Source organism: Schistocerca americana, chromosome 5 (genome assembly GCF_021461395.2).
Source record: "Schistocerca americana isolate TAMUIC-IGC-003095 chromosome 5, iqSchAmer2.1, whole genome shotgun sequence".
In the NCBI taxonomy this organism is placed as follows: Eukaryota; Metazoa; Arthropoda; class Insecta; order Orthoptera; family Acrididae; genus Schistocerca; species Schistocerca americana.
In genome coordinates, this window is record NC_060123.1 from 144199010 (window position 1) to 144221975 (window position 22966).

At 40.6% G+C, this 22966-nt stretch overlaps 1 protein-coding gene across 1 annotated transcript; it reads right to left on the reverse strand.

Moving 5' to 3' along the window:
- Nucleotides 1-1556: 1556 nt before the first annotated feature.
- On the reverse strand, nucleotides 1557-22966 carry LOC124615547 (dual specificity protein phosphatase 3). Its single transcript, XM_047143520.1, has 4 exons — nucleotides 22806-22966; nucleotides 22544-22731; nucleotides 22022-22245; nucleotides 1557-2255 (listed from the first exon to the last, which is right to left on the reverse strand). The coding sequence occupies exons 1-4, from the start codon at nucleotides 22824-22826 to the stop codon at nucleotides 2035-2037; spliced, it is 654 nt and encodes a 217-aa protein (XP_046999476.1). The 5' UTR covers nucleotides 22827-22966; the 3' UTR covers nucleotides 1557-2034.

A 22966-nucleotide genomic window follows, 5' to 3' on the forward strand; every position in this document is an offset into this window, starting at 1 on the left:
TCAGAAAGATGGACAAGAGAACTGCGACTTTCAAGAAGAGCTCAAAGCACATTAAATGATGAAGCAGCACAACATACATGAAAAATGTGGCCTACCTTTAATAGACGAGATGATAATTCTTGTTAAACACCCTGAAGTAGTCTCTCATTTTCGGGAGTGAAAAAACGCAGAATACAATCTAAAAAGTCCATATATGGTACATATCTGCCACATCATGGACAGATAGTTCCATTTTATGGTTCATACAATGCATATCAATTCTTTATGTAAATGATTTTGCAGTACAGAGGCTATGCTTTTGTATGGTACAAGCATGGTTTATGCATCATGTGTCAAAATATCTACAAGATTGTATATTAGTACATCATATTTAGTGTTATACTTTTCAAGAGCAGCTAACAGTGTACTGAAGATAGTCTCCTCTCCCACTTTCTAATTTGACAGTATTGAAAAAGTAATTGCAAGCAGCACCCTCAAAGGACTAAATTTCATACCCAATTCACAAAGGAAATGACCTACATTCTTTTTCATTTCTTCTCCTATAAACATAATGATTTCAGCACACGTGGTCACAATGAAGCATATTACCAACTAATAAACTGTGCGATATTATTTGAATTATAATTTCTGTTTAGCTATTACATATGCAGATCTGAAGAACAAAGCAGCTGCGACTAGTTTTTCTTGATGTTGCTTTCCCCACAACTTTTCACTTTCATTCACAGATTTTCTATACTTTGCTACGTACGATTTCTATGTATTTAATGTGTGATTTGCATTTTGCATGACGTCAATTTTTCCATTTAATTTTTTGGCATTATTAGCACAACAGATAAAAATGCACATGTTCCGTGCTTTCCATCTAAGTTCATGAACTTAGCATACGCACCACCACCACCACCACCACCACCACCACCACCACAAAAAAAGTATTTTCTTTTTGTCACAGAGCAATCCAATTTTCACTAAACTGAATACGGTTCTATTTCTACTACTTCAACAGGAACATGGAATTCTGGTCAGCACTGCACGAAACCAAAAATAACTAATTTTGACAGCTACGGAAGACTACACAACAGTATGTATCTACATCTATATTCTACAAATTACAGTGAGGTGCTTGGCAGAGGTTCTGTCCCAATGTACCAGTTATTAAGTTTCTTCCCATTCCATTCACGTATGGAACACAAGAAGAGAGCGACTGAAAGCCTCTGTGCATGCAGTAGTTTTTCTGATGTATAGCAAGTTTTATCACACCCCTGGAGTACTCATTTTAAGCCAGTTCTTTGAACTTTGGTAGTAGACTTTCTTGATATAGTTTACAACTATCTAACAGCCTACCAATTTAGTTCCCTTCGGTACTTCTGAGGAACACTCCCACAGAATAAATAAACCTGTGACCATTTGTGCTGCCTTTCTCTGTATACGTTCAATATTCCTTATCACTGGGTCTACGGCAGTAATAAACTGGTAATTATTACTCCCGACTAACAACTTTAGTCAAACACTACACTAAGTCCCAATAATTTTGCGATCAAATGAGAAAGAGGTATAAATATATTTGAAACACTGTAAAAAATTATTTATTTTGGCAAATATAAGGTACATCAACAGTTTCCAGACATTAACATTGTTTAAGTGAGGAAAGTATCTAAAATACATTACAAGTAAATAAATTTTACAGTTTTAATCACAGGTATAGAAATGATTTTATGTGCATAGTACTGTGCTTAACGTTTTCACTTTCTTTTAGGCACATGCTGGCTAAATTTACATGTCGTTACTCCTGCCATTGCCGGAGTCAGATTAGTAATGATAAGCTGATTACAAAATTAAAGAGGCTGTTGCCGTTAAAAAACTTCAGTTACATAATTTCACAGTGAGTCATCTCCCAACACTTGGACAGTTTTCAGCTGTGTGTTTCAATTTGCTATTTGAACATGAATGATAATGACACGGAAGCACACATTATGTACTGATATGTAAGGACTGGAAATTGTACTCTTGGTAAATATTTGGTGGTCAGGAAAATTATCACAAGTTGTATTTTTCAGCAGCACGCTGTCGCTCTCTTTTAAGCCTGTTGTCCAGATCAGCAAGCTGCCTCAAAAATCCATTGTTAGGGCGAATATCACGGTTTGTACGCACCATTTTTATTGCTACTGCAGCTGGTAACCTTTCTTTAATCATCAAATATGCCAGAACACATGTACTGGAGCGAGACATTCCCATCAGACAATGGACCAAAACCTTACCTGAAACAAATATTAGAATTAAATTACTTGTGGAATATAGAATAGTTTTGATAAACAATTTCTGCAATGCGGCAGTAGTAGCCACTGCTGCCGTCACTTAGTTTATATACAGAGCTTAGGAGTTTCTTAGAAGCTTCTTTGAAGATAAGAACAGTAACTTTACCTGTTCAATAGCATTCATTACTTATTTGTAAATATTCATGTATCTTGTGAGTGATAGCGTCTTATGAGCTGACACTTTAGTTTAGCTTTCTTCTTCTTGGTGTTAGAGGAAGCAAACAGCACAGCACCTAGTTTTGTTACTACAGTCCAACTGAAATTACTTGAGAGTTGATGTCTTTCAGTTGCTACTACAGTGTTTCCACAAATGCTGCTGGCTACCACTTGGTTAGAGATGATACATAAATGTGGCTGGTCACTTCACAAATGCTGTTAATGTGTAATGCAGGTCAATGTTGGAAGCAGCCACTGCAGGATATGACAGATGGAAATGGGAGGTACTCTGTCAACAGCTCATTTTAAGTGACCAATGACAAGTCCCACAGATGACGCATTTTGTAGCCTTGAATTTAAACATGCGTCCTAACCTAACTACAACCTCATAATCCAAGAAAACAGCAATCAAGTATCTGCAGCAGAACTAAAATCATGATTGCTTTGTTCACGGCAATTAAAGCTAACCTCTACAGCAAACTCAAGACAAAAATATTCCAATTTCAGCACTAAACAAACTGCAATTTTTCACTGTCATTTGTTACGCAACACTATCCTAACACTGGCTATATGAGCTCCCATGTTACCACCTGATGAGCAGTCATTGTTAGCACTAGGTTGCAGATATAGGCGACAGAAGCAGATTTCAAATGAAAAAAGAATTACAGGAAGAAAAACAACAAGAAATACAAAAGTCAATAATTTTGAAAATGATACCATAAAGAAATAGCAATAAAAGTTACATTTAAATCAATTAATTGAGTAAAATTAATAAAGTACTTTTATTAGATTTACGAATTTAAAAATTTCGCTGTCTCTGACAAGATTCAAACCTATGACCTCTTAGATGTCCGGTTAATGTGGTAATCACTGTGCTACGCCACAACATTTACATTATAGAAGGTCTTTTGTTTATGACTCTGGTGAGCCAACTGCAACAATTAACTGCAGCTTCCAAAAATTCGGCTTCGATCAATGTTTTGCAAAGCTTATCTAATTTAGGCTCTCTGCGATTATAACACCATTATATGCGATGCTGAATCACATTAACTGCACAAGGCTCCAACAATGTTTGGTTAGGGCTGCGCATGAAACGGGTTTGCTGAGTGTGTGTGTGTGTGCTGGTAGACAAAATGAAAGTGCCAGATCCAGGATCCAAACCCAGCAGAAAAGAAGGCCAGACAAGGAACTGGAAGTGAGTTAACTTAATGTGTGAAGTGTCAACTATCAAGTAATTTTAATCTGTCTTGTAGAGTTAAACTCACATAAAGATGGATAGGAATGTATGTTTTGTGAATGGATAGAGGGAGAATTGGGATTTCTGATGTTGCAGCACCCTTTGATACGCAGGACCTGGCCACTTCTCTCACCTGAAGGTGAACAGCAAACAGTGGCAGTGTCACAAACCTCTCACCACAAGACAGAAGTGGGTACTGGCCATCCAATTGTCCCCTCCTACGGCTTAAACGAATCTAATGTTTTGCCCACTGCTGACAGCAAATCAAAGCAATGGAGGATGCATGGAGTCATGTCCACATCTAGGTCTGATTCAAGGAAAGCAGAAAGATGAAAGTCTTCATCTCCTACCCTGCCGAAACACACATTGCACGCAAATGAAGCAAAGTTATTGAAGCAGATTTTTGGAAAATGTTTTCCTTGAAACAAAAAAAATAAATCACAACATATTTTGGATTCATGTTTTTTCACTATGCAATTTTTCTCAATTGCAGAGAAACTATTGGTTAAAAATATCTGATTATTTTAAACTAAGTCTCACATCGCATGGTGAGGATTACCTTTTCGATATTGGTCATATTTATTAGAATTCTTGAAGTTGAATAACTCACTGGCTGTTGTTAGAAGAATTTGAAGTAAAGTGTGAATACCAACTGCTAATATGAGGGAAGCAGACATTGGCAGTCTGAAATTATCATATTTCAACCATCTGCAGAATAATTTAAAATTTTATGTATTCATCTGCAAGCAATTTATGAATCCCTTTCAAGAACACACCACGCCTATGTCTACGATATTTAAAAAACCTAAATCTCTTCCTTGCCAGGAGATTCATTTACCAGTCTTCTGTGTAATTTGAATGGTCCAAACAAATTATATATTTCAATTCACTACACAGATAATCCTGTCCACATCTACGACTCAAGGACAGCAGAAGGGTGACAGTTCAGTCTTATGCTGCTCTGCTGAAAAACTAAATTAAAGCTACATCACATGCTGTGTTTTACTTTATGCATCAGGAAATGAGAACGACAAGTTTTGGATTAGCGTGATTTTCTCACTATGCTATTCCAAAATGATTGCAATCAACTGGATGTCGTTTACTTGACTTTCATGTCCCTAATCAGATCTCCAATGGGGAAAGGGGAGCCAGAGTGTTATGTGGAATCCAAGCCACATTTCATTTCTGGCCCACCTCATCAAAAGGTGAATACTAGGTCAAAAAGCAGAGTGGAAGAACGTAACCAGCTGGGGTTCAATCCTACTAGCCAGGCAGTTTACTACTAGATCACCAAACCACTTGTGGATTGGGTCATGCCATCCACTCTCCCCAGCCACTGCTTCTCTCTTGAGCTATGGCGGTCGCTATTTAGGTGGCAATGGCGATTTTTTTTTTCTCATTAAAAAAAAAAAAGTACTAATGTTTTTGTCGGTTGTTGGAGTTAAAGGGACCAACCTGCAAGGTCATCAGTTCCTTCATCCTTTATGTATCAAAGCAGGAATAACCCTCAGAAGAAATAAAAGGCAAATCCTGGGAAGACTGAGTAAGCAAGGTACGCTAAGGAAGAGAGAAAATCAAGGAGAAGTAGGAGGGAAATAAGAATGCAGGTGGAGGTCCCCAGAGCATGGTACACTTTAGGAGACATGCCCTCTGCACCCCAGTAGCACCACCTCACCATCTGTTACTCCACAGAAACGAGCAACACACACACACACACACACACACACACACACACACACACACACACACACACACACTCAAGATGATGAAAGTTTGGGAAAGATAAAACATTAAAAATGGCAAACATAAAGGAATAATGAGAATAAAAAGGTGGGAAGGGCCGGGCCAGGCCAGACCACTGAGCAAGGGCCACCATGGGACCCCTGTGCCAGAGTAGAAAAGCGATGCCCCTCCAACCCCTCAAGTAGTCATCAATGAGGCCGAAGTGCCCACCTCACAGATGTACAGAAACCAATTTCATGCATGAAACATAAAACCAGGTTACCCGCTTTCACGTCATCTAGCACCAGAGGTAGCATGTCAGGAAGTTTAAAATATCGCCACAAAGCAGCCAAATTTTGGCAGTCTAGTAGGATGTGGGCCACCATCAGGTGGATCTTCACATCAGATAATGTGGCTGTGGGTCAGCCAAGTGTGAGCACTGCGCAGGTGACAAAGGACAACGGATTTCCTGCACGAAGTGCGAAGGGATGGAAGACTGCCATGTGATTGTGCTCTCCTTTATGGTCCTCAGTTTGTGGAGTTCAGGGTGAACCATTCTGAGTCCCACACATACAACAATTTATGACACAGTTGACCGAAAGTTCAGTTCTGGGACCTAATTTCCAAAATTGACATCCTGGTAGTCAACTTCACCAAACAGTCGTCATGTTCATTCCCTGAAATCCCAACATGTCCAGACATTCAAACAGAGACTGGCCATCCAGCTTGATGGAAATCAGAAAAAAAGATCCTACACAGTTTTGACTAATGGGTGATGAGGGTAACACTGGTCTATAGCCTGAAGGTTGTTCAAGGAGTTGTGCACATCAGAAGCATCTACCCAGTGCAAACACTAGCATGGCTAAGGGCTTGTATGATGGTCACAAATTCAGCAGTGAAGGCACTGCATTCCTTTGCCAAGAAGCATAGTTCGCTGCACTGTATGCCACTTCTGAACCTGGAAATGCATCAAGGACAGCCAGGAACAGGTGGCAAAACACCATAGGGTCAACTGAATCTTTCGGTCCAAAGGATAAATCGAGCCAAATCGAAGATTGGAGTACACGCCATATGGGCATATGTGATTGTTCCCTGACAAGAGGCAACAGTGAGGGAAGTTGGGAGTTCAGAGCACACAATGTAGTCAAACTGCAGTTGTTACCCCGGTTCTGGGTCTCTGATGTGGGAGGTGGACCTCCCAACTAGAAAAATGCACACAGTAGTTTGGATGCTTAGAGGACCTGCGAAAATGTATAGCACAACTGAGTAGCTGTTGGCACCTGATCCATAGAGCAGGAACCCCAGCCTCTTCATAGACTGTTGAGACGGCTAGTTCGAAAGGCTCTTGCAAGTGGGGCCCCTCAGTGGTCTACCAGATCCAGTGACTGTAAAGCTGAGGGCAGTCCAGAACCATATGCCAGACTACCATAATAAAGACAGGATGGATCAGGGCTCTGTTAAGCTGCAGAAGGGTAGTGCGGTCTGCAACCCAACCATTGTTACTGAATCAGTGAAGTACGTTAAGATGTGGCCAGCACCTTCACTTAAATTGGTGAAGATGGAGAAACCACATCAGACAGGCCTCAAAGACCAGTCCCAAAAAGCGATAAGTCTCCACCAGATTGAGTAACTGGTCATTGAGCTAAAGTTCAGGTTGTGGACGAACAGTACAATGGGAACAGGAATGCATGACGCGAGTCTTGGCAACAGAAAACTGAAAGCCATGGGTGTGGGTCCATGACTGCACCTTTTGAATGGCACCCTGCTGTCTGGATTCAGCAACAGCCACAATATAGGCACAGTAGTAAAAGCAAAAATTATTGGCATACAAGGAGGGTGATAACCCACAGCTGCTGCTAGACCATTAATGGCTGCTAAAAAGAGGGGGAAACCTAATACAGAGCCCTGTGGGACCCCATTGTCTTGGATGCGTGGGTACTGTGGGAAGCACCAACTCAAACGTGGGAAGTACAGCGTGTGACAAAGTTCTGGACAAAAATTTGAAGTGGAGCCCAGAGACCCCACTCATGCAAGGTATAAAAGATGTGATGTCACCATGTGGTGTCATACACCTTTTTTAGGTCGAAGAAGACAGCAATAAAGTGTTGATGTCAGTCAAAGTTTGCCTGGATGCCAGACACCAGGCAAACCAAATTATCAGCAGTGGAACGGCCTTAGTGAAAACCACCCTGAGACAGAGCCAGAAAGCTCCAAAATTCAGAGCCAACACAATGACTGCCCCCACAATGTGTTTGAGCAACTTGTGGAGAACACCGGTGAGACTAATTTGTAATAGCTGTGTGTCTGGAGGGGATGCTTAACTGGTTTTAGTACCAGGATGGTGATGCTCTCCTGCCATTTGATAGCTCACCCTCACTCCAGATACGATTGAAGATGGTAAGGAGATGATGCTGAGTTCACTGATAGGTGCTTGGTTGTGGATGCACTCTGATCCTGCATCAAGGCAAAGGGATAGGGCACTGAAGAATTCCCATTCACTGAATGAAGCATTCTAGGAATCTAAGTTGCGTGTAGAATAAGATAAGTGCAGTCGCTCAATCCAATGTGAAAGGACATGAAAGGCGAGTATATCTTCCAGAATGAGATTTTCACTCTGCAGTGGAGTGTGCGCTGTTATGAAACTTCCTGGCAGATTAAAACTATGTGCTGGACCGAGACTCAAACTCGGGACATTTGGAAGGTAGGAGACGAGGCACTGGCAGAAATGAAGCTGTGAGGACAGGTCATGAGTCGTGCCTGAGTAGCTCAGATGGTAGAGCACTTGCCTGCGAAAGGCATAGGTCCCAAGTGAGTCTCAGTCGGGCATACAGTTTTAATGTGCCGGAAATTTCGAGTAGATATTTCTCAGATGCAGAGGCTCAAGCAAAATGCACCTAATAATTTTCAAGTACGATGTCTGGATCAGTGAAAACAACACCGTTGTACTCTCCTTCATGACATGCAGTTTATTGTGCATACTGTTGTGCCATTCCGTCTCCCAAAGCCAAAAATCCGAAGTGTAAGACAGAACACAGGTCAGTTTCAGAGATCCCTATCTCCAGAGGCGGTTTCCACATAGCCTGTTTGACCAGCCTGTTGGCAAGTTCGTTGCCTGGGATTCCAACGTTTTCTGGGGTCCACACAAACACCACTGAATGACGGGACCATTCCAGGGCATAGATGGACTCCTGAATGGACCTAAACAGGATGGCGAGGGTAGCACTACACAGGAGAAATGACTCGCCAGGGCACGAGCGGTTGTGCTCAAGAGCACGAGATATGGCTGCCAGCTCTGCAGGGAAAACACTGCAGCCATCTGGTAAGGTGTGCTGTTCAATATGTCCTCCACGAACATACGCAAAGCCTACATGACCATCAGCCATCGAGCCGTCAGTGTAAACTACTTCAAAGCCCTGGTACATGTTGAGAATCAAGAGGAAGTGATAGCGGAGAGCCGCAGGGTTAACAGAGTTCTTAGGGCCATGCGAAAGGACAAAGATTTTTCTAGACATGTTCCATAGATTATTTTCACGATTATTTTAACGATATGATGTGGAACAAGTCAGATTACAAGATATAAATACAAACACATGGACAGTGGTAATATTTATATTACTGAAATATATCTGCAGCCTAGGTGTACACCATAGAGCTGTATGTAGATGGACCTCAAGGAGAAGTGGTAATGGGAAGGACTCCACTTCAGACAGAAGGAACCAGACGCGAACCGCAATAGTAAGCCCTGACCTGGGCCACCAATGCGGGAGATGAACCGCTGTGGTTGGGAAAAGGAGATAGTATTCGGATGCGCAGGAGAACTACGAACATGTGCAACGTAACTGGCGAGCAGTTGTGCACGCCTAACCTTCAATGGAGGGACTCTGCCTCCACCAGGACACTGGTCACTGGGCTCGTTCTAAAAGCTCCCGTTGCAAGGCTAACACCACAGTGGTGGAGTGGGTCGAGTGAACGAAACACTGAGGGTGCCACCAAACCATAAACCAGACTCCCAGTCAAGGTGGGAGTGAACAAGGGCTCTGTAGAGCTGCAGCAGTGTAGAGCTACCTGCACCCCAGTTGGTGTTGCTCAGGTAGCGGAGGGCGCTGAGGTGCTGCCAGCACTTCCGCTTAAGATGATGAAGGTGAGGCAGCCAAGTCAATTGTGCAGCAAAGATCAGTCCTAAGAATCGATATGTCTCCACTACTGTGAGTAGATCGTCATTAAGGTAAAGTTCTGGTTCTGGACGAATGGTCCGATGTGCCGATTTCGACAGAAATGCATGACACACGACTTCACGACTGAAAACTGAAAGCCATAGGCTAGAGCCCGACTGCACCTTGTGAATGGGTCCCTGTAAGCGCCGCTCAGCATCATCACTAGTACTGGAAGAGCAGTACAAAATGCACAAGTTATCCGCATACAGGGAAGGCGAGACCGACAGATGCTGCTAGACTGTTAATAGCCACTAAAAATAGACACACACTCAATACGGAGCCCTGTGGGATGCGATTCCCTGCATATGGGGGGGGGGGGGGGGGGGGGGGGCAGCTATGGGAGGCACTCACTTGGGCACAGAAAGTACGGAGCGACAGGAAGTTTTGGATAAAAATCACGAGCGGGCCCCAGAGACCCCACTCACACAATGTAGCAAGGATATGATGTCGCCAGGTCGTATCATATGCTTTACGTAAGTAAAAAAAGACGGCAACCAGATGTTTGCGTCTGGAAAAGGCTGTTCGGATGGCATACTCAATGGAGACAAGAGACCTGACATGAAGCCAGTAGGACTCCAGGACCCGACCTGACTCAACCCAACTGCCGACACACCATACAGCTTACAAAGAAAGTTGGTGAGACTGATGGGTTGGTAGCTATCCACTTCAAGTGGGTTTTGACAGGGTTTGAGCACGGGAATGATAGTGCTCTCCCGCCATTGCAATGGAAAGAAGCCATCGCACCAGATCCAGTCGAAGACAATGAGGAGATGTCGCTTGTAGTCAGATGAGAGATGTTTAATCATCTGACTGGATCCGATCCGGCCCATTAGCTGTGTCGGGGCAATGTGCAAGGGTGCTGAGGAGCTACCACTCTGTAAATGGGGTAGTATTGTGTTCACTGTGGTGTGTAGTGAACGAGAGGACTTTCCTTTCCATCCGCTGTTTGAGGGTGTGAAAGGTTGGGGGTAGTTCTCCGACACAGAGGCTCGAGCATAGTGCTCTCAAAGTGCTCAGCAATCGCATTTGCGTCGGTAGATAACTTGCCATTGATGTTAATGCCAGGGACATCTACTGGGGGCCTGGTACCCAAAAAAAAAACATCTGATCTTCGTCTAGACTTTGGGAGGTGACATATGGCCCCCCAATGTTTGACATGTACCTCTCCCAACACTCCTGTTTCCGTCGTTTTATAAGCTGGCGTACGGGGGCATGGAGATGCTTAAAATCTATTAAGTGCTCTGGGGAAGGGTACTGCTTATGTCGCAGTACAGCTCGCCTATGCTCTTTAGCTACCTCAACGACTTTCGACGACCACCAAGGGACTGTCTTTCACAGGAGGCACCCTAAAGAACGAGGGTTTTCCGCAGCAGAAACGATCGTTTTAGTGACCTGCTCAATGACAACATCGATGGCACCATGTGGGGGAGATTCAGCGGTGACAGTGGAGGTGAAGGATTCCCAGTCTGCGTTGTTTAAAGCCCATCTGGGTAGACATCTGTGGGCATGACACCGCAGGAGTGACAGGAAGATGGGGAAGTGGTCACTACCACACAGGTCATCATGTGCTCTCCAGTGGATAGATGGGAGAAGGTTAGGACTGTAAACCGAGGGACCAATGGCTGAATATGTGCCATGTGCCACACTGAAATGCGTGGGGGTACCTGTATTTAAGAGGCAGAGGTCGAGGTCGAGTTGTGACAGTAAATTTTCGACCTCCCTACCTCAGCCAGTAAGCATTGCATCACCCCACAAGGGGTTACAAGCATTAAAATCTCCCAAAAGTAGGGCAGGTTTAGGGAGTTGATCATTCAATACAGCCAATACGTTCAGGGACACTGCACCATCTGGAGGAAGATAAACATTGCAGTTATTTCCTGCGTCATCCTTATCCTGACAGCCGCAGCTTCAAGAAGTTTGAAGGATCACAGACAGGTTCACTACATACTGAGTTCAGGACATACACGCAAACTCCACTATAGACTATTATCGACTATTATAGTCACTACAGTTCCTGTAATATCCCTTATAGCCACCGAGGGCAGGGGTCCGCATTGTCGGGAATCAGGTTTCCTGGAGTGCAATGCAGGAAGCAGGTGAAAAGCTTAACTGTTGCCACAGCTTAGCCAAGTGGCGGAAAAAACCGCCGCAATTCCACTGGAGGATTACACGATCGTGAGACTGGGAAGGCATGAAACACTCAATGAGGCAGTCTATGTCTCAGGGTCCCCCGCTGCCACCAGATGAGTACCTGTGGGATTGACATCCATTGTGTCTGAGGGCCCAGTGAGATCAATGTCCTCAGCAGATGCCTGAATCTCCACCTGATCCTCAGACAGAGCTTGTAGGTAGTGGAGGTGTGGGTGCCACTGTAGTGCCTTGGTTCTTGGGGGTCTTTTCTTTTTAGACTTCTCTCACTGCTCCATAGGGTTGTCCGGCTGGGAGGGCTTCACTGATTCAGTCTCAGGGACTGAGGAGGACCGTGAAGCCCTACAACCAGTTACCTGTGGTTCCTTCAGCCACTGACAGGTGTCAGCATTGCCACTGGCAGGAACCTGGGAAGGGAGTAACCCAAGGGATCCCTTCCTGGCAAGAGAAGCCGAAGATTTGTGCTACTCTGGCTGGGAAGTGGGGACTGACATCCCCGATGGTTTGGGGGGGGGGCGGGGGGGGGCGGCGATGGGTTTTGCTCCTGAATTACGTTGTGCAGGAGCAACAGTGAGGGAAGTGCCCTCATCCATCAAGGGGGCAAGTGGAGTCTGACGGCTCAGAGCCAACTGTACGCAGCGGGACAGAAGATGGTAGAACCACTGTCATAGCGACAGCGTAGTTTGACGTTATACGCACAGGATGTAGCCTCTCATTCTCTCTTAGCCTCAGTGTAGGTCAGTCTGTCCAGGGTCTTTTATTCCATTATTTTTCTTTCTTTCTGGAGAATTCTGCAGTGTGGCGAGCAATGTGAATGGTGCTCTCTGCAGTTGACACAGATGGGAGGCAGGGCACAGGGAGTATTGGGATGTCAAGTACATCTACAATCCCAACAGGTGACATTGGAAATGCAGTGGGAAGACATATGGTCGAACTTCCAGCACTTAAAGACCGCATTGAGGAAGGGATGTGTGGCTTTACGTCACAGTGGTAGTCCCATCACCTTGACCTTCTTGGGTAATGTGTCACCCTCTAAGGCCAAGATGAAGGCACCGGTGGCAACCTGATTATCCCTCAGACCCCGGAGGACGCGCCGGACAAAATGGACACCTCACTACTCTATAAAGATCTTTTGGGGAATGATGGGAACCAACATCCCCAGCTTGTCACAGACGAGTAACGCCCATAACGCCCAGCCCAGAAAGCTCTCATTTTCTCTTTGTATCTTTGGCTACAAAGTTAGCTTATGAGTGAGGTGAGTACTGATGCTATTTCAACAGCATTCTTACTCATGTTTTGCATTTTTATTAGAAGACAGGAAGAGGAGGAAGCTCAGATCCAGGGAGGGAAATTAGTGGAGTTTCAAAAACATTTTTAATTATATAAAATAGTATAATGAGATTATGGGCAACTGTGTCCATATTAGAAACTATACAAGCTACAGGAAAAATTAAATAATATGATGAAATGTTAAGTACAGTAACACAACCCAATTCAACAGACACGACAATCTGGCACGGACCGAGGGATCATACAAAATCTCAAGTGCTGGTACAGAGGAATGTCTGTGCAAAGCTGCTAAGCTAAGATTGGAGTTTTAAATACAAAGACAAAACAATATGACAAAGACGTTACTTTCATGGTTTCAACTGCTTGGAACTATGTGAAAAATGCAACACTGCACAATGTCTGGAGAAAACTATGGCTTAAACTGGTCAAAGAAGCCAAGATGAAATGCAATCTAAATAAAGACAGTTGACAATTGTTCGCTTTTAAATTGTATGAGTGAAATTCTGTGTCCACTAATCAACTGAGTGCATTTTCAACATAAGAGGTTGATGAATGGATCGACATTGACTGAAATTTAGCTATCAAAGAAGAGATGACTGACAATGTAATATTACAAAGTGTTTTCAACCCACAGGATGCCCAAGAACCAGTGACAAATAAAAAATCCCAAGAGTCAGCTACTTGGCTGAGGCTTCAGAATCTTAAACTTGTGAAATTCACTGAGAATAGCCAACAATACAACACTTCTGAAGTTATGATTCATTACATTACACTTTTCAATGCAAGCAACATGTTCCAGCACGCTCATAAGAAAATTGTGGCTAAACCCACCTCAGTAGATAAAAGTCAGACATTTTTTATGCCCTATACAATGTGAAATATCTGTGCCATTTCTAAAGACAGTGTTTTCCAAAGAAACTGCACAAATTTCTTGATAAACATTTGCAAATCGGTTGTGTTTATTTCATTTCATAGCCGACGTACAAAAAATTATTTGTGTATACTGATCTTTTTTAAAACTGAGCTTTAAACTGATTTAATAGAACAGTACAGTATTCAACATAAGTTTGTATTTACAGGGAAATTCTACTTGCTTTTAATTTTTTTATACTATGGTCTCTCCTGTTTGATAACTAATGGTTTCCTATTTTTTTTTTGTTTTTTTTTTTATGTTAAAACTATGGGTTCTGATTATAGTGCTTTTTTAAAAATCAGAATTTTAAAGGTGACCTTGATAATTCGACATCGACAGACCCCAGAGCATGACTGATCAAGGCCCTACTGTACTTTTGAATTAGAAATGAGAGCATTATACGTTGTTTGAATGTAGGCATTTCCCAAATGGACCGGTTGAGATAAAAGGGGGGGAGGGGGGAGGAAGGTGGCGCAGGGAGCTGGAACTGTTTTACTGGTATTGTTCGTCAAGTGTCAAAAGTAAATGTGAAGTCTGATGACAATAATAATAGATAGTAACTCTTTATGGTATTTTAACACTTCATTTTGGCATACGTGATGCTGCAGCATCCTTTCTACAAGGTAACATTACAAAATGCCGCATTCTTGAGGTACTGGGGTTTCCTGCTGGCTCCCAGACAGTAAGTGCCATATTGGCCTTAGAGCAAGCTAGGCTAAAAAACACCAACTCGGTCCCACGTTTACTAAAGAAAACATAGCAGATGGAAAGAAGTGCTTTGAGAAGACTCTAGGACACATGTGAAGGTGAAGACCATACTGTAGTTATACAGTAGTGCTGTTCTAAGTTTGAAGTCAATCCTTTCCTTTTTCCATATTTAATGTACCTTTCCTCAGCTGTCACAAAAAGGTAGAACCAAAAAGTTTTCTGAGAATGTTTAGGTAGTTACTGGGTATGTACTGAGTAATAAAAGAAAATTATAGTCGCCGAACTAGGCAGTGCAATATTGTCATTCCAACAGCAACTGGATACATGTGAGCATGAACTGTAAAAAAAAATAGTTCTCTAGCTAAGACAGATTATAAAAAATGATACCTTCAACCACAAGTAATTTTACATTGGAGAGGTCTCCATTCCTCTTCTCCTAAACCACAAAATGAACTCAAAAGATACCAACAATTATTTTCCATTTGTGTGCTTTCATTACCAACTAATGGCAGCTCTCAATGTCTATACCTGGATCAGAATAAAAAACTGACAGTTGAGTATGAAAGTGGAAAATTTGTTAGTTCACCATTTGGGACAAGGCCATTATGGCTCTGGTAACAACAGCTGTGACTTTCGTCACTGAGTTCATTCATGTCTTCCCTGTTTAAGTGCAGTATTGAGTTTGCTTTGCAGGACAAAAGTCTTATCCCTTTCTACACAATTTCAGAGTTCCCTTCACACATTCCAAAAGAGACTTCAAATACAAGACGGGCGTATAACAAGTCACAAAAATCATGTTAAGAGCAGTAGTTGTCATCCAAAGCTGACTTAAATGGCAGCTGAGGTAGCAGAGTGATATAACTGTGGAGAAGGCAGAATGCACGACCAGTCCAAACTCGTGCTCCGATTGGTTGTTGCTTGGTAGCTGCCTGTGAACAACTAGCTGTCAGTCACTTTGTTATTTTTCTCCAAGTACAGTCACCTTTATTCTACAACTCAACTGGTAACTACTCAAATTTTGCAAGAGTCTTTCCTTCCTGTCACTCTTACTTTCTTTTTACAGCACAAGATGCCTACCAGCTATCATGCTAAAACCATAGATTGTGGTACCACTTGTCAGGTTTGAACTGTGATGTCAAGATAGTCAACACCTTTATTTTAATCTTATGCAATATAGGGACCATAATGTCACTCATTACACAAACAAAAACACATAACATGAACATTCAACTGAAGAAATAACATGAAATGATGCAACCAATTGTGAAAATTAGGGGTTTTTGAACTGGGACAAACAAAATATATGACAATCATAATAATGAAGGAATACTAATACTAAAGCAAACCTACAGCAAACAAAATCCACAGCAATCAACAAAACCACACACAAATAAGTCTGTGGTACCATGAAGGCAAAACTACCTTAGGTGACTAATACTGAAAACCTTACCTCACCAATGAAAGCAAAACAACTCCACAATACATACTAAACATAATTCAACATAATTACCAACACAATTCAAAAATACATAAAAAGTTGCATTAACAACACTTCTGATATTCAAGAGATACACAATTAAGCACTTGGATAATGCACACCATACCGTCCCCTACAATTATAAAGTATCGTATGCGACCTTTTTCTTGTGGATATCAGTTATGGTGTTTACAATGAATCCCTGGACATTGTGCATCGACTTAAAAAATTTCTACAGCCTAGACCTTGATTTCCCCATTACTAGTGTTTTGCATTTCGATTATTGTACCACCTTCGATAAGCATCTTAATCCCACAAAAATATTGTACACACCTCAATGGTAATGCGGAATATCTTAACTCGCAGAACTACTTTATCATAACCACCATGAATGCACCAAAAATACAGCATGCACACAGCTGTCCCAAATGAGGTGGCACACCTGGTACTTTATTTCCACCACATCTAAATTAGTGAAGTGTTATGACTGTTAAACAGTCTGCCAGTCAACTTCTCTAAAAGTACTAAAGAATTTAGAAATGTGTGGTGTGAAATTCAAGACATTAAAATGTTCTGAAAGTGAACAGAGTTCAGAGTGTAGGAACATATGTAAGAACAATATTACTGCAAGTGGAAACAGCTGTGATGATGCAAATTTAGACAAATCTGTACCTTTGATTTTGATACCAGATAATGAAATTCTGAATATTATATTAAATAAAATAATTATCAATGGGGAACCAGGAACAGTTGGTGGTCCAACACTGAAGCTATCCACAGGTGCTAGAGAACATGACGGCACTATTCAAATTACAGCACTGCAACTTTGCTATGAAGTGCAGTGAGATGAACATTTTCCGGTCACTGCAACGATAATTCCGGGTGAAGGTGGAAAAGAAGAGTTCCTCCAGAGTACAGCACTGATAATCCAATGCAGATACTATCTAGTGACGAGACAGAAGTCAAAACAGTGGCACACAAATAGCATTACTACCCAATTATAAACGAATACAGAGGAATCAACATGCAGACTCCACAGCAACAAATCTGCGAGTGTGGAGAAAGAGGAGACGGTATGTCCAAATCTAAACAAAAAAAGTTAAAACATGAGGGGGAAAAACGAGCAAAACAACTAGGCAAAGGAAAATAGATGAAACCAAATACTTGCAATGAAGGATGTGTCAAAATGATTGATTAGCAATTAGTCATGATGAGCAAAAGTTGTAGAATAATTAAAATAAATTTAAATCACATAAATTAGCCATTTAACTGTGTGACTAAGGGAAAAAAGCCGCAGCATCTTTAAGAACAAATACAATAGGGTATAACGTTACACCACAAAGTACAGGAAAAAGGGTGTGTCAGCAGATTTTTTGAAAAACATTATTGAGAAGACTAAGGCACAATATTAAGAGCATTACAACTACAAGGTAAAATCAGATGCTCAGGGTAGGTATACACCTAAAACTAATACCCTAAGAGGCACACACACTGAACAAGTAATATCTTTTATTGACGGCATTCCTGTGGTATCATCTCAATATTGAAGAAAAAAGTCAAAGAGATTATGCTTGCCTTCTAGAATTGGCAACTTGACTAATCTTTAAAGACTATGTTGCCAACGGCAAAGAAAAAGACCAGTCAAACAAGGCATTTTTGTAGGACCTTCAAAAAGAGAATTTAAGTTTTCACATCCCAAAAAAGATAAATGCTACCTTTGTGAGAGTCAAGTAAACAGAAAATGAAAATTTGAACTAAGATTTCAAAGTAAGTTATGATGTGCATGAGCAAGACATTAAAGTCAAAAGAAGTTTGAAATTCCCAAAAAATTCTCTGTGCATCATTTGACCTTCGGAAAGAGTTGAATACGCCCTATTTGGGAAGGATTTCTCTATATAATTTTGCTGCGTATGAAAGTAGGACTAGGAAAAGATTATGTTATATTTGTGATGAAACACAAGGGCGGGGGGTAAATGAAATCTCCACAGCCTTAATGATGTATCTAAAAAGATGTTCACTGTAATGTGCAACCAACTGAAACCATTTCTTTGTGTAGTGACAACTGCATCAGTTATAACTATAAAAAGCAAGTCCTTATGACGCATACATTTCTAAAATCCTCTTAACATATAAAACAAATTTAATTATCTCAAAAGTCTGTTGGTGAACAAACTTTTACCTCAAATCACGAATTAAAGACATTGGCTAAATGAAGGAAGTAGTGAACATACTGGGACACTTTTGCATACTTCCAAGATTGAGCTAATCTCAATGAACAAAAACTAAATCAGTGTTTGTAAAAAAGTTACGTAAATGGTTAAGCAAGTGAATTTATTTTTGGTGATATAAAAGTGTTAAGGTAAAGTTGCTCTTTAAGAGTTGAAGTTCTTTCTGCTAAGTGTGATCTGCAGAAATTGTGCAAATACCTTGGTGAATATCGTTCCTAGAGTACTGTGGACACCTGATCAGATACAGAAGAGGAGGATGACATTCCAGAAATGCAGGAATAAAGAATAATTCCATTACTAGGACTCAAATAATATAATTCTACAATTTTTTACTTTAGGGCAATTCCATACTGAGTGGCCTAATTTCGGAAAAAGTTTCTGCGCAACTTTCACATATTTACTGAAATTATGTGAGGACATTCATACATGTTCCCAATGAACATTAGCAAAGTTTTACTTCTGTCAATTTAATACTTAAATTTAGTAATTTGTTTGGTCCCACAGAGCATCTATCTATAGTGTTCCCCTGAGTTTTCACCAAATTTGAGACATTGATGGGTCGTCTAAATAAAACTGAGAAAGTACTCGATTCTCATAATTTCAGAGAAAATTCCCAGGTTCACATGAATAAAGTGGGTCAGAAATATACTTCACCTGACAATGTTCTCAGCTTGAGTATCAGGGTGTGGGAATGTGGGAAGGCACTCAACGCGAGGAACATTCACCGATTTCATATGAATAAAACTAGTGAAGTTCCTTACAAGCAGACAACATTCTCCATTTTATTTGAAGGAAGCTCTGCAGCATATTTTGAGCTGAGTAAGTTCTGTTGAGGTTAAGTTTCACAGAGGTTTTTTTTTTTTAGTAAAAATGGCTGAATTTATGTGGCTCAGAAGGCAATAAAAGATAAAAACATCAATCATGCTACATAGTAAAAATATATACTAATAGTTCTCTATAACATTACTTCATTCTAAAAAAATGTCAGCAAGTTTGCTAAGAACTTCACCAAAATTTACCCAATGCGACAATGGTGTAACACTTGAAGACTATTTATTGGCTGTGTGCTGCAGCTGTTTCACAACAATTTTACTACCATGATCCTCACTGCCTTGGTTATGCACATTTAACTGAAGTTTAAAACTAGTTAGATTCTGTGGCTACATCAGAAAAATAGACAAATACATCAGAACGAGTTGTGGCAAAAAATGCCGTCTCTTTCAAAGTTTTTTGAGTTATTCAGATTTTCTCTCACTTTCTAGTCATCAAGACTTGATATTGCAGGTCTCATAGCACTAATCAACAGTAGGGCATAATAAATGATCTCTCATTTAATTTGAGTACCAACAGAATATGAACCCATTTTCAATGTATCACCACCTGATTCTTTTTTAGCGCCTTATATACCCACACAATAAAGCCAAATCTAGTGTTTTATGTGGTTTAGAACCTGATTTTTCGAATAAAAACTTTTTAAAGGAGTCTGCAGAGTTCTTTAATGGGCCACAAAAATAGTCATTCGGGGTTTTCAGAAAAATCTGACTTCACCCACAGTATGTAAACTATTTTAACAGAATAGGTAAATGAAATTTTATATTCTAGGCCCTTGTATTTGTAAGTTGTTATATGCAAAGATTCAGGTCTATACCACAATTACTTCTGGAGATATAAAAAGCTTAACTTCACATATTTTTCATTTGCATATGTTTTGGCCAATTTTTCAAGTTATCCTTATGAAAACAGCTCAGGAAAGAAAGCACAAAATGTTGTACGACAAGATAATACTGGAAATGACGTGTCTCAAAGTTGCCGAAAACTCAAACGTACACTGTTTATAGCTGCACTATGGGGATCGAACAAATGACTATCAGCGGAACTATTGCATTAGAGATCTTGAAACTTTACCAATGTTCAGTGGGAACATTTCCAATATTTATACAAAATTTCATCAAAATCTGTGCTGGTCACGGGGGAACCTCTAGACCACTTGGGATGGAATGACCCTTGATATACTGAAATGTTAATAATTATCACAATTTTGTTTCGCTGCAGAGGCAGTATCGGGTTCAGTAATGTTACTGTTAGTAATAATTAAATTAGTTAACATTTAAAATATTTTTTCAGCAGACAATCACCACCTATAACTTAAAATTTTCTAAACCCCAGTAAAATGAATCTTTATTGCCACTGCCTATCGATTTCAATGCTAACAAATGAAATCTTACACATTATTTTACTGATTTTTTACCAATTGAAACTATATCCAATTACACGTATGACAGCCCCCCCCCCCCCCACCATAGGTTGTCCTAACACCATCACATACACACACCCCTGGCATGAGATGCAGCAACTTTGGTCTATCTTGTACTTTCTCCACGAACATAACACTTCATATAACCAGCAATTAAGCCAAATAATTGTACGAATTTAATTGTGGTCAACATGTCGGCTCTTTTTGTTGCATGCAGAGACCTACTCATGAACTCCGTTATCAGATCCGTAACTAACAGAAAACTAAATATAAGAATTCCAAACAACACACTTTACTAATAATTCCAAACTCAAAAACTAATCTACTATCCACAACTGACAACATCAAATAATTCAACAAACTGCAAACAGTCTCTCCAATATTCTTCTTGCAAACAGCATTCTGAGTATACTAGTCACTAACAAATCAGAAACAAGCATCCAACACTAGAGTGTGGCTCCATATAAACATGATCCACCTCACAATCGGATACATCACATGTCAATGCACCGGGAGGTACTGCAAACTTCAGCTGACCCATTCTCATTAAATGGCAGTATAAGATACAAGATAAACTAATTCAAGAACAGAATCTGACACTATATAGGTAGCACAGAACAGAACATAGGAACAGACACGTGTGTATTATCAAAGTGAAACTTTCTTCACGTGTCGTTGCACTTTCTAACCCCCACGTGTGATGGCATCCAACAACTAAATAACACTAACAACAACAACGGGAATGAAAATGCCAGTTCAATGAACTCTTAGCAATTTTAAGGAGTATACTGGTTAAAACTATTTCATGCTGAGCATTTTGTTTAGTCAGTTGAAAATGTAGCACACTGTTACGCAAGCAAATATAAAAAAAACTAGTGTGGCAATATACATCCTTAGAAATGAAATTAAGCCTCAACACAATAAAATAAGCATTGAATCAAGTCAATCATTAAAAAAAAAAATAACTGCATGTAACTAAATCTTTTGATGTGTGTTAAAATAATCCCAAACGTTTTGGCACTACCATTTGATGCACAGTAGAAACTTGTGATGGAAGTTGTTATGGCTCAATGTTTTAAGGTGTTTTTCGGAGCCTATACATTTTACTATCACAACCAATAACAATAATCTTCGAGAGTATTTTTTGATAGGATGTTCAGCACCCAAATAAATACGTTCCCAACTGTAAAATGTTTTCACTCGTCCTTATCACTTTAGAGCTACATGCAGGGGGGGGGGGGGGGGGGGGGAACCACCACCACCACCAACAGTTGCTTCATATGACTAAATAAAAAAGCCTTAAACGAAGTCTAAAATTTCAACAAATTACTGCACAAGAAAAGATATCTTAGTAAGAATTACCTCCACTTTTTATCGCTTCTTCAATGAAATCAGCAGCTTCCTCAAAGTATAAAGCAATATTTGTAACTGGTAAATCTTGCAGCTGAAGTCCCATATACTTTATGCCTGAATCTCTATAATAATCTCTGCTTGTATTTACCATTCCAAATCTGTTGCCTTCTGCAGTATTCAGAACATGAGTGACACCGATCTTTCTTAGATATTGCTTGTTTTTTGCGGCACCCCTAATGGACGAACAAAATATTTCACACTACAGGATCACAAGATGACATTCAGTAATTTCTAAGCGTTTAAATTTTATTCACGAAAAGCAACTATAAATCAAGGTCTCACCCACAGAGCAATAGGCATATACCTAAACGCTCATTGCATAAATAGAAATATGTACATTTCAAGGCATGGTCCTTTATAACACAGCGCAACAAGCTCCATCTTCCAGACAAAATTTACAGCATCCCTCAAACATGCAGGGAAGTATTCTGTGAGCATTACCCACAAAAAACACAAAATGACAGTACTTACGCATCTCCTATGAGGATATTTGGGTAAACTTCGTCACAGTCGACACCTAGCATGATCCTGTCTTCCAAATCCACACGCCGACTTTCTGAACCAGGCAAAGGTCTGAAGACAGTTTTCGTCGAATGAATGACACTTAATAAAGCATGTTCAGTTGTCTCGTTTCCGTTATTGAAATAACCAATTGGGTGCTGAAAAAAATATCTTTTCATTCGTAAACTGTTCAATAGCATTAAACAACACTCAGGTATCGTTCACCACATACCTTATCACGCCAAGACATCATTGCAACACCAACGGCTAACTACGTTCAACAATACTACTGGATTCTTAAAACCTTCCCATCTTTGGACAGTTCCACCACCAACACCATTTGACTAAGCCCTTGATGAAAAAAAATATATCTATCAAGACTACATCCTAGCA